Source organism: Ammospiza caudacuta, chromosome 3 (assembly GCF_027887145.1).
Source record: "Ammospiza caudacuta isolate bAmmCau1 chromosome 3, bAmmCau1.pri, whole genome shotgun sequence".
NCBI classification, from domain to species: domain Eukaryota; kingdom Metazoa; phylum Chordata; class Aves; order Passeriformes; family Passerellidae; genus Ammospiza; species Ammospiza caudacuta.
The window spans coordinates 57051507-57068624 of record NC_080595.1 but is presented as its reverse complement, the minus strand read 5'-3'; the positions used below and the strand labels follow the sequence as shown (position 1 = coordinate 57068624).

The following is a 17118-nucleotide window of genomic DNA, read 5'->3' as shown; positions in this document are numbered from 1 at the left end:
CCCAGCACGGTGGCAGCACAGCCAGGGCTGGCCTGTGCTATGTGCGGGTTTTGCTTCGCGGGGGAATGGAAAGATGAAATTTAATATGCAAGCAGAACAGGAAAGAAAGCGGATTTCCTCCAGAAATAAAACCCCAAAAAAACTACATTTTGCCAGCACATCCTCTTCAACATTCAAAGCAGCACTAAAACCTTTCAGGGTATAAAACATCAGAAAACCTGCATCCCTACGCAGAGATTTCATGGGCACAATTGCAGGATTTTTCCCAGTTCATGAAAACTTTAAAACCCCACCTCAAAACCCTCTTCTTCCTTCATTTAACAGGCTTAGTTCTGTTCCTTCATGTGAAGCTTCTAAATTTGATACTGTTTCACTAGGTCTCATGCTGTCATTTTTGAACCTTAAATTAAGTTGGGATTCATTAATACATTTACAAAAAGGAAAAATGAGAGAATGCCATGGAATGCGCAGGAGATAGACTAGAAGAAGGACCTAGAGAATAAATAGATAAGAAAACAACTGTTATTTCTGGCTAGTATAGCTAGTCATCACATAGAAGTAAATTTTAGCTCTGGTAAGTTTGTTGGCAATAGAGGAGTATTTACAGTGGGTTTCTATATGCTGAAGTGAGGCATTTTGCTAGCGACGTATAATTTTGAAGATGTGATACTCCCACCATAAGTCATCAGGCAAATTTCCTAGTACTGCTAATTAACTAGTGCATATAATTGCCTTTATTTTTTTCCCTAGAAGTTGTTTTAATTTTAAAATTGACACCCATTTGTAAATAAGCAGGATTGCCCTGTCTTCATTTACAAGTAAAGGTTTTCAAACCTTATGTACATGTTTTAGTGGTTGAGACATGATTGCTGACTTGGAGATGTGTTTGGTTTTCTTTGGATGAACAACAGCAGTTTTCTGGGTATTCTTAGTCTGAAATAACTAAAGAGGGATAGTTTTTTTTTATGACAAAGATTTTTTTTAAATAAAGAACAGTTACCTGAATATTATTTTTTTCTTTGGTGCTTTTCTCCCTATAGGTTTTATGGCAGGCATACAGAGGAATCCCCAAATGTCACAGTATGGACCTCAACAAACTGGACCTTCCATGTCACCACACCCTTCACCTGGAGGTCAAGTGCATCCTGGAATTGGTAGCTTTCAGCAGAGTAATTCAAGTGGTACTTATGGGCCTCAGATGAGCCAGTATGGACCACAAGGTAAGATGCTTGCTGGTGATAGATACAATAATTTATATAATTTTTTTTACAATATATATATGTATTGTGTATGTGAGTATGTATGCTAAAAACAACAAAAACACACACACAACACTCTCAGTAAAAAAAAAATTCTGAACAAATTAAGCTGTATCCAAAGGTGGATCTGCACCTGGTGGAAGAAACTGTTTCTGTTATTAGCACCTTTCTCTGTATAAAAATAGTGACCTTAAATTAGGCAAGGAAGTGAAGAATCTGTGGCATTGCCAGGTCTATTGTTAAGGAGCCCAAGCATGTCATCTCTGTGATGAGGCTGCATTTCAGCAAGCATGGAATAAAGGTCACAACACCGCTCCCAAAATAGGACTTCTTTTCTTGGATGAAATCCCAAGGCCAACCTGAAATTGCGTGGTGACTTTGAGGGTAAAGTCTTAGAACAAGCATAATAATACAGTGGCTACTGTGGAAATAGAATATTGAGCTCTAACACATATGTGAATCTTAACTAACCCTTCGGACTGAGAGAGACAGTTCCTTTTATTTTGCTTGTTTGACAGAATTGGTGGGGGAGTAAACCAAAACAGAATTCACAATTTCTGCCCCTGGACAACCTTGAACTTGTCTATTGTTTTGCCTTTAATGGATAACCTTTATAAAGTATGCATCTGTTTAGGGGTTTAATGAAGTTGAAGTCAAGCCATGGCATAAATAAGGGTCAGTATTTTCTTTAGAGGTACATAAAGAAGCTTTTCTATTTCAGCACTTCCTACTGTTGCTTTCTTACTTAAAAGCCTCAGAAAGCACTTGAGCCAGCGATGGGAATTTCTGTAGGGCTCAGTGACTCTCCCGTGCTAGCAAGGATGGTTATTTTAGTCTCCTGAGTTTCTGAGAACCAGTTCTGATGTTTGTTTGCAAGAAGCCTTGCTGCCCTATGCAATGCTCCTTTCTGTTTCATCTCTGGGTAGCGTTTGGTTTAGTGTTCTGAGCACAGGGCTACAAGCCAAGATTTCCCAGTTTCTAATTTTGGCTCTGCCTTTTGCATCATCTTTCAGTTTAGGCAAGTAGATTCATTTCTCTGCTTTGCTTTCCTTAACTATAAAATGGGACTAGTAATGCCTTATAGCCATGTGTGAAGATTAATTACCTAACTGCAGTTGACTGGTGCTTTCCTTTTATTTGGAAAGCATTTTGTGGCCATAAAATGCTGTCCAAGTGCTTATTTTTATCTGCACAGTGAGCAACTAGCTTAACTGGTAAAAAATCCAGTGGATTTATGATGTGCTATCCTGACTTCCAGCTGTACTGCTGCTGCTGAGATTCCGAACCACGGGAATAGTGGGTGTCAAGTGCAGTAAAACATTAGCCATCCACACTGATTGAATGGAAAGGGTTTTGTACTAAATCAATGCATTTAAGTAACATGCCAAATACTACTTTCTTTTTTTGCTTGAGTTCAGCAGTTCTTTTCCTCCCTCTGTAGATGAAAGTGCCTATGTAATGATTTTATGGGTCATGGTCAGGAAGAAACTGCTATTAAAAAGTGAACTTGAGGGACAGGAAGAAAATGAGCATCATTGTCATTAGCAGGCCATTTCAAAAGGGTTTGGTTAATAGTGTGATGGATGAAAACCATGTTCTTCTGCCGGTGCTTAGAAAGTACCAGTGATTCTGTGCACTGGTCATCATAAAATTAGTGCATTGCAGACTGTCAGCTCTGTAGGTAACAATTACACCAGAGGAATACTACATTTTCACCAGGTTGATCTAACCACTAGGGGTGAAGATAGTGATATTTCCAAGTTATGTGTTTATCTGGACTTAAGGTTTTAATAGCAGTTTTTAATTTTAAATGAAAGTAATCCATAATTGCAACTCTTAGCATACCCTATTACAAAGCATAATCATATGCCAGCAATGATGAATATATAATATTATCCCATTTGCCTTTTTCTGCCAAAATAGGAAATATATAAAAAATTACCTGGGTTGAAACCAAGTTCTGAAATTATTAAATTAAAGTAATTCTCACAGATCTGATTTGCTTTCCATGTTTTGTTCACATAGGCCTTCTTCCAGAATATTGTTAAGCTTAGGCTGGGTTTGACAGGACTACTTGTATTTTCATATATGCATCAAAGCATTCTGGACACTAAGCTTTTGATCCAGCTTTGAATACTGGATTTCACTATGTGCTGTCCTGAAAACAATTGCTCAAGGCTAGTGTCCTCTGTGCAGTGGAATTGCTCACCATAGTAAAGACTACACCATTAAGTTTGCACTGGAAGTATTAGCCCCCAGTTCATGAAAGCAGAATGATCCATTCTGTGCCTGTGGTTGATTTATTTGATTTTCATATGTTTACATGACACTTAGAACTATAATAAGAGCAGAATATATTTTCCCAGGAAGCAGTTCTGTACTGGGTCCTAGTCCAATTCTGTGAAACCATTTCCTACAAAAATAATAAATGGCTTTGGCTCCACACTTCTGTGTGTCTGGGATACAACACAAGAGCATACGGTACAGAAGATTAATTTTAATTTTTTATTAAATCCCAGCATTTTCCTGTCCCCAGGAAATAAATTTTTTAAAAAAGCAGAGTGAGGATGGAAGTTGTTACTGAAAGAATCTCTTTGGTTTGTATTTGGGCAACATCTAGCTCAAGGGCTAATGAAGCTCTGGTCTATGACCTGAGCATCAGACTGCTGCCACAGCAAAATGTCCCTTAAATGCACTCTGGAGAGCAGTCAGATGCCGTAGTCAGTTGGATCTTTTAAGACTGGGGCAGAGAAAAGCTTCCTGTGAAATCAGTAAAATGTCTCAGAAATGCATCCTGTCTTCCTAACCTTTCCTACTCAATTCAGCAGTAAAGCTGTTCTGCTGGGGTATAACAAAGAGAGAAATCAGTACTGAATTTGTTTGAACCGCAACCCCAGAGCGTCACTGTAAGTTAAACCCCCTTTTGCTTGTGATAAAGTAGTATGAATTGAATATTTGTGCTTTTAATGTTGGACTCGTTTCACAAAAGCACTTTGTGTCTAGTTCCCACTGATTTTAATCCTAGATTTTAATTAAAATAGTAGCACTTAAGGATGAGATGCCCTTGAGGGTCTCGACCTTTGAATCCAGACCCATGTATGCAAAAGTCTGTGGAGCTAAGACTTAAATATCAGCTGTGTCTTACTAAAGTCCCCTAGGTGAACTAGTTCAGAGGAATTCAGAACAACACATTTAAATTGGCTGTAGAAGAATAGCTTGATAGTTAAGTGCACATGTAAAAAATTCTAGAGCTATTCTAAGATGCTCTTTTTAATACAGTGAATCTGATCTATGACTAAAGCAGAGAGCAAAGCTCTCAAAGTAGTTCTCAAATCTCCTTCTTTTTAGTTTGCCTAGAAATGGCAAGATCTCAGAGAACTTTGTTCAGCAAACCTGAACAAAGTGGACCAGAGTTTCAGCAGTAAGTATGAACATCTGTCTTTGGCAGGTTGTTAGTCAGTTTTTTTTATACTTTATCTTCACTACACTTTTTTTTTCCCCTCTTGATTCCTGTTACAGCATTGTATTTTCTCATGCATTAGAGATGTTGTCTCTCTTGGTACAATTCTGCTCTGCCCAGGGGGAGATGGAATCAAAAATCCCTCAGATATGGAGGGGAGGAGTTGTTCAGCAGTACTGTGCAGCCGCTGTTGCCAGGCTTGTACCCACTTGAAAAGTGTGGGCTCTTGAACTTGGCTGCCTGACACGTCCAGCTGATGTGGGCTGGCCTAGCATCTGCTGCATTCATTGTGTTTAATGCTGCATCCATCTGTTTTCTGTCAAAGCCACTGCCAACAAATTACTAATCTATTAGAGAAACATGGAAATAAGATTGTGCTCCTCATTCCTGGCAATTCCTCTTGTATTTTGTTTGGCTTTTATTTTGCCCTTTTTTTTTTTTCCTGTGGTCTGGGAAAGGTATAAGAATAGCTAGTATTTGAGGTATTGAGGAAATGCTTAGGGAAAGAAAAAGATGGAAAAAAACATTGAAACTTGTTTTCCTTACTAAAAAGATACGACTTCCCTGTGCATATTGTATCCCTGCAGATGAATGATTAGGAGATATTTTAACTGAGCCATGTATTTTTATGGAGAAGATTCCACTGTTTTTTCTGTGTTGTGTGTATGCTGGAAAAGCCAAAGAACATAAGATTACATTTTTTTGTCCCAATTCAAAATAGCATGAAAACAGCAGTAGTGTTTTAGCATTGGTGTTTGCTCCTCCACACATGCTGCTGAATGTACTTTGTAGACCCTAAATGACAAAACAAATTGTCTTTATGTAAATTGGACTGACAGTAGCTCCCAGTGATCATGGATATCAGGTCTGCTAGTCTAGGGAGAGAATTTGCTTCACTTTGGGAAGTAGTGTTACTAATAGCATGTACATAAAATATGCTAACTGCTGTGCATAATCTTTGAGTCCATATATACACCATCCTGCTGTATTACATTTTTTTTGCACAAAGCAACTGGAAACCCAGAGCAACATCCAAGTTGTGTGCTGTTGCCTATAACACATATCAGAGCAGTGTGAAACTAGTCAGCCCTTCAGTCTGTAGTCACTTTTGCTGGATCAGATGCATGCCTTGAGCCGGTCTCAGCAACTAAAACTCTGGCTGGGGGCAATGGCTCACTGAACAGAGAATACTCAGCTGCCAGCAGCCAAGCCCAGAAGAGGAGTAGAAGTGACAGGGCAGTCTTAAGACAGCATAAAGTAGAATCTGGAGCCTCTCATATTCGCTGAACCACATATTGGGGATCCTTCTGTGATGACCCCCAGGCAGAAACTTGGATTTTAAGGCAGAAGAGGATGGTTGCTTCTTTTCCTTAGGAAGCGTAGGTCTCGTACGTTCTCGCCAAGGAGACCTTGTAGTAGAGTGAGTCAGTTACAGACTGGAGAGGAGAAGATTAGCACAAGCACAGCAGCAGGAGCATATGAATTAATTATGTGTGCATTCAAATGATGGATGAATATGTTTATTTTAAATACAAACGGGAGTTGGATGCCACCAACAGCCTGGTAGCTGAGGCCTGAGGAGAGGCATGGCTGGTCTGCACAATCACAGGAAGAGTCCAAGGACTTCTGCCTTCAAATAACCGTGGGAATATCTGAGAGTAGTGAGGAAACTCTGCTTTGTGGCATCCCACAGGGAGGGAATGGGTCATGTTTCCACTAATCTGGATGAGATGGAAATGAAGACAAGTCAAAACTGATGACTGAAGTAGTGCAGTGTGATACGTTTCCTAAAATAGTTTTCCATCATATCTTTAGCTTTCTTTTTTTTTTTTCCTCTTTCTCATGCTGCCTGGGTTTGTTGCTGTAACACTGCATGCTGTATACTCAATTTTTCTTGAGATTTCAACGTGGCAGGAGAATCAGCACTTAAATGAGTTAAGCTGCTGCAAGCAGAGCATTCACTCTAGTGACAACACAGATTGAGTTCAGCCAGGTTTTCAGGCTGTCCTTCTTAAGGCACCTGCTTATATGAACATCTTTGTACTGTTGCTGCTTACTTGTGTAAGACTAGTTTTCTCAGAGGAGTTGCACTGTAATCTACCACTCCTTATGCTGACATAGCCAAACTGAACTTACTAGAAAAGCAGGATGGGATCTTTCTTGGACCCCAGCAGTTGTCCTCACCAGTCCACACCAAATCATCTCTGTCTTGTATGGGCAGAACAGTTAGGAGCAAGAAGCCAGTTGCTGAAACTGCAGAAAGACAAAGGAATGAGAACATGAAATTACAAAAATAAGATTCTCCCTTGAACTTATATAATGGGCTTCTTACATGCCACATCTCTCTCTACTGCATAAAGCAGTTGTGTACACTGTGCTGTGCTGTTAACCCTCTAGAGGCTGTACTTTTCTTTGTTTCCTGTTGCCTTGTAACATACATTAGTCAGAAAACGTTTGAGGGTACACGAAAATCAGATTCACAGGATCATTCATGTTGGAGGGTTGCTCAAGGGCTGTTCTTGACTGACCTTGTATTCAAATCAAGGTCTGATAAAGGATCAGACCAGGGTACTCTTGGCTTTATCCAACTGGGTTTTGAAAACCTCCATGCAGGGAGTATGCATAACCTCCTTGGGCAGTTTGTCGCTGCTTCTCTGTCCTGGTGTAAAAGCATTGTCCTGACTTTGAGGCCAGCGTGGGTCACTTAAGTTCGCATATGTAAGTTCTGCAGCTGCTAACTTCCTAAACAGAAGCATTTGCTCAAAAGTTTTAATGTTTTTCTCTGTGCTTTTTATCATTTTGTTCAGGAAACTACTCCAGACCACCGACGTACAGCGGTGTCCCCAACACAAGTTACAGCGGCCCAGGACCTGGCATGGGTATAAATGCCAACAGTCAGATGCATGGACAGGGGCCAAGCCAGCCTTGTGGTTCCATGCCTCTGGGACGGATGCCATCAGCTGGGATGCAGAGCAGACCATTTCCTGGAAACATGAGCAGTATGACCCCCAATTCTCCTGGCATGTCTCAGCAGGGAGGCCCTGGGATGGGCCCACCCATGCCGACTGTGAACCGTAAGGCACAGGAGGCGGCTGCTGCAGTGATGCAGGCTGCTGCCAACTCCGCTCAGAGCAGGTACGCATTCAGGTGAAAGGAGTTCAAACAAGTAGGAAGGTTTTCCTTGTAATTTCTGAAGTAACAGCACTGTAGAGGTGTGTGAATGTGCATTTATACATGTTCTAGCTATGCCTTTATCTCTGGGAGGAGATGGTGTGTCCGAAGAATACTTTTTCTTAATCATCTCTTTTTCTTGAGGAGAAAGCATGCTGTTGCCTGTTTGAATTAGCCTCTCAAAAAGCAGTTGTGACAATGGTGATGATGGCCACTTCTAGTTTGGTTCTTGGCATTACAGGTTTAGGGAAACCCACAGGATTGCAGTGACATTTGACAAGCTCTCTGCAACTTTAAACTTTTTTGAGTTTTTATAATTTTTATCTCTGGTAAAAAGAGGGCCAGCATGTCCTCAGCAGCTTACCCCTGCCAGAGAGTAAGGAAGCCTGTGAAGCTGCCCATCAGCTCTTGCATCTACTTCCCATGTTTTGAGCAGCAGTGCTGATGGCCGTTCTCTTCTGTGGGATGTTCTTGCTCCCAAGCAGGCCTGCAGAAGGGCAGAGGAGGGCAGGCTGAGGGGAGCAGCTGGAGGGGAGAGGCAGAGGAGACATAAAACAATCTGTAGTTATCTGGAGTTGAACCTGCAACTTGTGCATCCATAATATAGAGCCTGCAGACAGAACTGCAGAGGTTGGAGCCCTCCTCTGCCTTCTTGTCTCCCCTTTGGGCAGCATAGCTACATGTTGCCATTTGTATATGGGTTTTGGTAAAAGACACTTTGCTGTCCATGTCATTCTTAAAATGACTGAATATTTGCAATTGATTTTTGTTTTGTGAAATTTTTTAGATTAAGTAACATTAAGTAACATTAAGTAATCCACATTTCCCTGGACTCAAGTAATTCCTGGCATATTTATTACCTTTTTCTGTTGCAAGAAGGTCCATAATATTTGAGAATTACACAAATCTAGTTGCACTCTTCTGATGACTGTGTTCATATGTGTGTGTATTGCTCACTGCATTTATGCATGTGCATACACAGATGCACATACATTCATCCAGATATTTATCGTTCAAGATCAGTGTTTGTGGCCACTAGACTTGCTCTTATTCCAAGATGCAGTGTTAAACAAGAAATAGGAAGCCAGTGTGTCCCTGTATTTGTTACTTTCTTGTGTTGAGAGCTTTAAAGGCAGGTGGCTACTAATGATAAGCAGCAGCAAACTTTTAAAACAATAACAGTTAATTTAGTGTACTTCATGTTCTTGCTCAGTAAAATAGAAACAGGCTCCCTTAAAGCAGACCATACTCCAGCAGATATCTGTGAACCAGCAGTCCCTTCCTTCTGTTGGTTGTTTTAACAGGCCTGTCTAGTAGGATTTATGGAAGTCTGCTTCTGTCTGTCTGGTTTAGGCTATAAGCTGATAGGTCAGGCACGAAGGAATAAATAGGCCATCACTGCAGCTGCAGGAACAGGATTTCTCTATAATCACAGAATGAAAGGAAAAGCTCACGTTTGTTGGTCTTGACAGCAAGAAAAGACTTTGTGTTAAGTGGAAAGCATTTGGTTGTGATTCAACTTACATGTTGGGCATAGTGTCTGATGTTTGATGAAAAACTGGGTTAAATGATTACCACTTCTATCTCACATTTTCCTCCCATGTAAATTTTGTAGAACTGCTTTTTCTTTCTAGCTTTGACTGGACAAAGCTGCACCATTTCGGAGCATTCCTATCACATATTGCCCATTCCAGTGATCCTATGGAAGAGCTGAGCAATCACTGAATCTCTATCACAAACACTGGCAAAAGGGTTATTTTTACACTGCAAATTGGGAGGAACTTGTCACACCACTTTCATGCCAGGGGTTTGCAAGCACACTGTTTTCCTCTTTGATCTCAACTCAGCTGTAGGGGAGAAAGCACAATGGCTGTTGGCTATTGCTGCAAGTCCTCGAGACTCGCATATGGAAGGAATGTATTTGACATTGGCTTGGATTTGTGATACAGGTCAAATCCAGAGAGGTTCTGCTTCAGGCCACCACACATTAGGTCACCTGCTTGTCCAGTCTGGGGCTGGCAGACACACCATGTTTTCTTCACAGCACCTGAACTGTGGCAGCACTCAGGCTCCCTCAGTGCACCAGCCTGACCAGTACGGGTAGGCAGCAGTGTAACTGGATTTGCTGTGGGACCTTGGCATTTTTTGAAAATGTTTGTGAACATCTCATCTGGCTGCTGAAGGATTATAAAAATCACATGAAGGATACAGAAATACTTGCATTGTAGAGGGGATTTCGGTTTTTTGGATTCTTTTTGCTAATACCACTGTGACAGTACAACAAAAATCTGCGTGTCACTCACTCAGCACACCTGCATGGCTTTTGGCACAGCTGCATTTCCTTGAAGAACCTCATCACTGAGAAGCAATGAGCTGTCTCCTTCCCTGACCCAGGCGCCATTTTTCTCTCTTCATTTTTGGTGTTCTTGTCTGCAGCAATGCGGGCAGCCACATTTTCTGGACGTAGTGGTATTGTCACTACTGCCTAGGCAGAGAACTGCAACACCCAAAGTGTGATCCTTTTCTGAGAGATGATGTACTGCAGAAGTGATTACAGGGCTTCTTAACAGCATTTACAAGGAAGTTTTAGTATGCTGTAGTTGATTGTGCGTGTATTTTAAAAATTAGTCTCTAGAAGAATTTTTAGGAGCATTTAGTATCCCTTGCAAACATTTGCCTGAAGTGCAACTACTGTTTTCTCACCAGAGTCCTCCACACTGATTTCTGTTACCATATCACAAGTTACAGAATGGGGAGAAGGTATCTATGTTGGCTCCCAGCCTGTTGCTCTCTCACAAACAAGTCCATCTTCACCTCAGATTCAACTCTTACAGACTTCCCTGCTACCCTATTACTCCAGTTGTTACCTCTGTAGGAAATCTTTAATACCCAAATTATTGCTGTTGTCATGGCAGTTAAGTTTTAATTACCAGTTTTCTGTAACTGCTAGTTTGGTTTGTCCCTTAATAACATTGTTCATATATGTGTACAGAAAATGCAGAAATAAAAAAAAATTAGAAGTCTCCTGGTTATCCAGTTCAAAAAAAGAAAATTTAGTGAAATGGGAGAACACTCCCACCACACTACTTTACCTAACTGGGAAGACATGCACTCCTGTATGCCAACTGCATGGACAGTGCCCAGCCTTTTTCTTTGAATGTGTTGAGTTTATAAGATTCAGCTATGGAGCTGAGAAAGTGTTGCATTCTTATTACTATAAAGCACCCTCCTCTGTGTAGAATTAAGAATAAAATCAAATGGTTGTGTCATAGTCATGGTTACACAGCAGTATTTCTGTTGAAGTTGGTTGTGATCCACTTCAAGGCCAACTTTTTGATTCGGTAGCCAAGTATCAATAGGGGAGAGAAGTTTATCTTCAGCTGTTAATCCACAGGCTCTGTCCTTTCCCAGCTCAGGAGTCTCATTTAGACACAGAATGCTGGTTTGCCTCTGCCTTGCCAAGCCACACTAAGCAGTAGCATAAAATGAATTTAAATGGCATGCATCAGAAAAAAAAATCTCTTCCACTGGGGCACAAAATCAATGTTCATTAAGCAGGGCAGGATGATCAGGATCTGAGTGTCAGCCAGTTATACCTGTGTATCATCCTCAGAGCAGACCACCACCCTTTTCATTAGAATAGATTAAAATCATATAAATTAAAGTGGTGGCTGTGGAAGATACTAGGTTTACACCATTTGAATTAGCCTTTGACCTCATCTTGAGGTCTGCTTTATGTTAAGTTTAGATTAATTTACACAACTACATAATACCTTCCCTGTAACCTAAAATCTTACTGTGTGCTGGGCTGTCTTGGGCATGCATGCCAGGGCTTCCCAAATGATAACTGCCATGTCAGGCTAGAGGAAAGAAAGGTGTTTTTAAGATCTCTTCATTGAATCTCTTCATTGTTTCAGGCTACCCAGGGTGTTCAAGCTTGCTCTGAGTAAAAGTTCACAGCAGGCAATGTTAAATAAATCTCTAGTACCCTGTGTAGTAATTCACTTTATTTTCAGAAGGAGGGTGTGAAGGAACTGGAAAACAATGTTTTCCTTTTTATATTTGTATTGTCTTGGTCTCACAGCATAACCATTGACTGGTGAGGACTGTATGTTGAAGACCTAATAAATCCAAGGAAGAAAGCTGGCATTGATTGAAACCCCAAGGGCTGGTTCTGCTGCAGGAGATTAGAACCCAGAGGAGACCTTAAAGGACCAGGTGGCTCCAAAAGATGTTTTATCACACTGTGATTCTTAGAACAGTACATATATTTATATTTATAGTGATAGCTAAATGTTTCTCTGTGTACAAAACTACATCACAATAAGCCTTCAGTAATAACAGTTTTAAGCAAATGAGGTACTGTTTTCCCTGTTGATGTGAAAGGCAGCAAATTTAGCCAATATCTTCTAGTACCAGCCAGTGTTGAGCTCCTCAGTTTGAGCATTTGCAGGACGATGTGTGCACTGTCTGTGAGCTTTTGCTTCCTACAGCAAGTTCTCAGTTTAAAACTGATGATCAGTTTGGCACCTGAAGTCAACTGCCATCTTTAGAGCTAGATGCTTGTCACCATCACTTCCAGCATCTCTTGTGGTAGCAGTGAGTGTTATTCTGAACATGTCTTCTTAGCAGTTGAAAGTGTGACTGTGGTATATGGAAAGGTAAAAACATAGTTGTAAAATGGCTGGCTTGGATGCTGTTAGTAGTGTGGCCTTAGAAAATGTAATTTGGTGCTAGCTGGCTGTAAAATGTGCATCCAACTGGATGCTAAAAGGAGCCTTTTGTTGGTGCAACTACAGTTATCAATAGCTGAACTAATTACAACAAAATGAGTTTTGATGTGCCTGCATGAGGAGCAATCCTATCTTTGAAGGCAGCCCCTTTGACCTCAATGTACCTTAATATGATTCTCAGGATTGCATATTGCAATTTTGTAAATTGAAGCAATTTTTTTTTATAGATTGCGTGAATTTAGAATTCAGTGCCATTGATTTTAGAGGAGACGATTCAGACCTAGTAGTTTATTAAACTTGGGAACCAGTTTTGCTATTTGCAACCTCTGATCATTTTAAATCCTGGCCATTGGGTTGCTAAATTGAGGTGGATATTTACATTATCTTCTGCTGATCCCCACCTGAGCAGTGGTGTTCAGTCTCTACAATAATATGTGATGTTGCATTGCTTTGACATACTTCTAGGCATTCTAGAATGTGGTTCTGGTTCTAAATTGCTTAGCAACTGGTTAGCTACCACAGCTTCATTGTAATGTAGTGAGAAGAATTTAGTATGTTTTTAATCAGTCATAAAACTGATCAAACAAAGCTGCACTGATATTAGAGAATTTCTGTTGTACAGAGAAACACAATTAGTGTAAATTAGTTTTAAAAGTGCTTTCTAGATGTCTTCTTCTTAGTCTGTGTGTGTGTCTACATGCGCTTGCACACTTGCACACATCCAGCACACTAACCTTCCATCAGCATTTCTCCCCTGCTATGTATGTATAATTCATAATCCCGTGTTGCTGGTGCCAGCAAAGCACTTTTTCTGTATTATTTTCTCCAACAGCAGGGTAATGCAGCACTGCTGATGGACTAGAAGGTACTGGTGAGGAAATATAGTAATGGACATGGTGCATTAAAATGTCAAAAGGAAAAAGAAGGAGGCGGAAATGGGGAATAAATTTTTTAAAAAGAATAATAATATAAATAAACCCCAGAACTGTTTTAGGTGTTTTACATCCTAGTGCCTGTCAGTTTTGTGCAGTATTTTCCAGTCTGGCCCTTTTGATCTTGAAACTTGGATTTAAAATTCTAATTGTGATTTTGAAAGCTGCAGTTCTGTAGCAGGAAGTCTTGAAGCGCTCCAGTAAAACTTACCATCTTTAATCCCTGGAGAGAGTGTATATTTTCCATTGTTTTCCCTTTTCCCCTTAAGCTTGGAGGTGCTGTTCCTCTCTGCTGGGAAGTTCGGTGGAGTGCAGGAAGGTTAAGTACTCATTCAAGTTTCTTTGCTTATTCAAACCAGGCTACTTCTAGATGAAAGGCTGCCAGCTGTGAAATCCCCAAAGTAAACTAGGCTAAGATAGGACTGGTAGCCATAATTGGAGCCAGTGCCTTCGTTATCTCTTGCCTTTGAAATAAGCCCCTGGCAAGAAAGGCTCTTTCTGCCGGGTCTTTTATTTAACATTCAGTCACACGAAGGAGTTGCTCCTGTTCAAATTCAGGCCATTCACAGTTCTCCAGGCTCAAGCTGTCTGGTCATTTCCTCTTTGCTCTGCTCCTCCAGACAATCACAGATTTCCTTTACAGATCTTGATGCGTCACCCTGAAATGAGCCCCACTTTGCTTTCTATTAGTGCTCTAATATCCTGGTGGCACTTTCAGTCCATGAAACTAAATTTGGCTTCCAAAATAAAGTCCATGTGTAGTTTCAGCAGGTTGAAGTGGTTTTGCTTCTTGGCCTAACTGGCTGTATTGTCTCTGAACCCCAAATACTCCATTCTGGCTCCACCTGAGGCTGGAGGAGATGCAGAAATAGCTGGAATATCTTCTCCCCATGCTGGGCTTCTCTGTGATTTCAGGGGTAAAAAGTCCAAATACTAATGCTTACTGTAACTGTAATTTCTAAGGAAGCTATTAACCAGCATTGACATATTTCTCTTCTAAAGGACCCATGGTTCTTCCCTCTTCATGAGAAATAGTAATTTGTATCAAGCTGATTTTTTTATTATTTCTTTTTTTTCTTTTCCTCATGTTTTGCTTTACAACGCAGAATCATGTATGGGTTTGTTCCATAATGTATTAGGAGGGAGGAAGTTCAGCTCAGCTTATATGTATTTATTATTGTAAGGGGAGAGCTAGAAATCTTCTGTGATTATTTTATTTAAATGGAGATGCATTTTATGGATCAGCTCAAAATTGCTGATAAAATTGTGTAAGGATTTGAAGAAACTTTATACGCTGAGCTAACCAAAGCCATTTCTTGTGGGAGACTAAGAGAAATACATTTTTATCTGGAATTTTGTTTTACTAAAAGGTAAATCCATCATTTTGGAGCCCTCGCTGTCACCATGCTGCAGAGCTCTTGCAGGCAACCAGTGATTTGGAGAGGCATTTTTTTCTTCTTTGGACTCATCAATCAAGTAGACTGCTGTATGCTGTTCATGCCATTAGAGATTAACCACAGACCTCAAGAGTCCTACTCTTTTCCTCCTTCAGAGAGTAACCATTCTTAAATTGTGAAAGAAGGAGTGTGTTGGGAAGGAAGCACGATTTTTAGTCATGAATGAGAATTTTCACTTACCTCAGAGACACTTCTAATTCGATTATTATTGTGTCAAGATTATTTTTGGCTTGATTTGGTTGTTTGGGAGATTCATGGCTCTCTGTAGAAAGACTAATTATTTTGAAACAAAACTGTAGTGTAGAACTTTGTGTAGCTTATTGACATTTTGCCTCTGGGTTGGATGTTATATAGAAATTCTGCACCTTAAAATATGATCTTTAGGACATTAAGAATGCAGTACTTCATTAATTGATGTTGTATAAAGTTAAATGAGGGAGGACCTTAGATTGAATACTCTTTCTTGGGTGACAAAAACTATTTCAGATGAGGAAACAGTTTTCACAGTCTGTCAGAAGATCTACTAGTTTAAATCACAGAAGTGGTTAGAAAAAAAAAGCCAAAACAAAGTAGAATAGCCATCTGTTTAATGGGACTCATGAAGAAAGCTAATTCTGTGACTGTGCTGTGTGATTTGGCACATAGCACTATGCAAGTACAGTACTGTGATTGAACAGCCTGAAATTTTTGTGACAGAAAGGGAGGGACATAAAAAATGGTAGGAGGGTTTCAGGTTTTCAAGGCAGTTTAGGGTTTTAGGTTCTTTTACCAGTGTGGTATTTGTGTGAAAAATAAACAATTTTTTTTTAGCTATGCTGCCTGGGGAAATATAAATGGGAAGAGCCCTTCAGTTTGTTTATAAGTTCAGATGGAAACACCAATTCTAGCTGAACATATAAGTAGCCTTGTAAGAATTACATTAAATAATAACCTAACAGCATGAGATTTTGTTAATGATGGCTGGCAATCTTACTAACATGTTAAATACCTGTTGCAGTGGCCACAGTAGGTTTCAAGCATCTGAAACAAAGATGAAGAAAAGAGGCAGCTGAAATCATTCCAGCATGTGCACTACATTGCTCTTGTGAAACTGTCCAGTGTGCCAAAGACTGATGGTAACAGTGCTGGTAATAATATCAATAAACATATAACTGCTCCAGGCCATTGGGCAAAGATAGGTGAGTGCAAACGTGTCTGCTGGAAAATCCCTCTGGAGAACTTCCTCACCATCCTGATGCACATGCACAGCTGCATTCAGCATGCTGCTGTCAGCCAGATGACATTTTACTATGAAAAACTACGTGGATGAGCTGGCATGAAATTCTCAGGTTTTTATTGGATTTTCGGTTGGTTGCTAGCACAGAGCATTCCAAGGTGCTCAGAAGCAGCGTGGGGATGTGGCTGAACATTGTAATTCCCAGGTGGAAGACAGGGAGCTCAGGGGTCAAACTGCTCCCAAGACAGTGTCCCACCTGAGGAAACTGAGTTAGTAAAGCACAAAGTGTGTCCTCAGTTTCCTGTAGCTTTTTAGCACCCCACCTTGGTGACCTTCTGGCTGTTCAAGTGCTGGGCACAGACTCTCACCACTTTCAAGTAATCTTTCTGGGAGAGAGTTCACAGGGCCTTCCGACTTTTTAATACAGCTATTTATAAACATGCACAGAAATAGAAGGTGCATAGTGAGAGTCATATGAGTCATTCCCATTTTGACATCAAGTCACACCAGGCTAAATCACCCTTCTTGACATTCTGGTTCAGATTGACAGCATCATGCCATACAGGGCAAGTTTCTTTTTTTTCTTGTAAACCCAATTCGTGCATGCTCCAGCTTGCTGGAAAAATTAAAGCAGCCCTTTTTTGTGCATCACATACTCCACTTGGGCTAGGAAATGTATCCCCTCAGTGCTCAGATACCACATCTGAGGGGGACAGTTGTGCAAGCAGTTGCTGTTAGAGCTGCAGTAGAAATCCATGTGTGGGGAAGGCAGACAGAGGTCACCACGAGCAGAGCTCTGATGGGTTTCCAGGCCAATAGACTTGGCCCACTTTTCAGTTGTTCTGTGGTTTTTGTCACACAGCATTATAATTGTATTTATCCAGTACAGG

The 17118-nt window shown here is 40.5% G+C and overlaps 1 protein-coding gene across 2 annotated transcripts in view; it reads left to right on the top strand.

Annotated features, from left to right (window-relative positions):
* Positions 1-17118, top strand: part of ARID1B (AT-rich interaction domain 1B) — a 325248-nt gene that overhangs the window by 257256 nt on the left and 50874 nt on the right. For both annotated transcript variants that reach the window (XM_058801602.1, XM_058801601.1), the window contains 2 exons: positions 1041-1220; positions 7527-7854. In XM_058801602.1, the coding sequence (XP_058657585.1) occupies positions 1041-1220; positions 7527-7854 (508 nt within the window). The remainder of the gene's footprint in view (positions 1-1040; positions 1221-7526; positions 7855-17118) is intronic.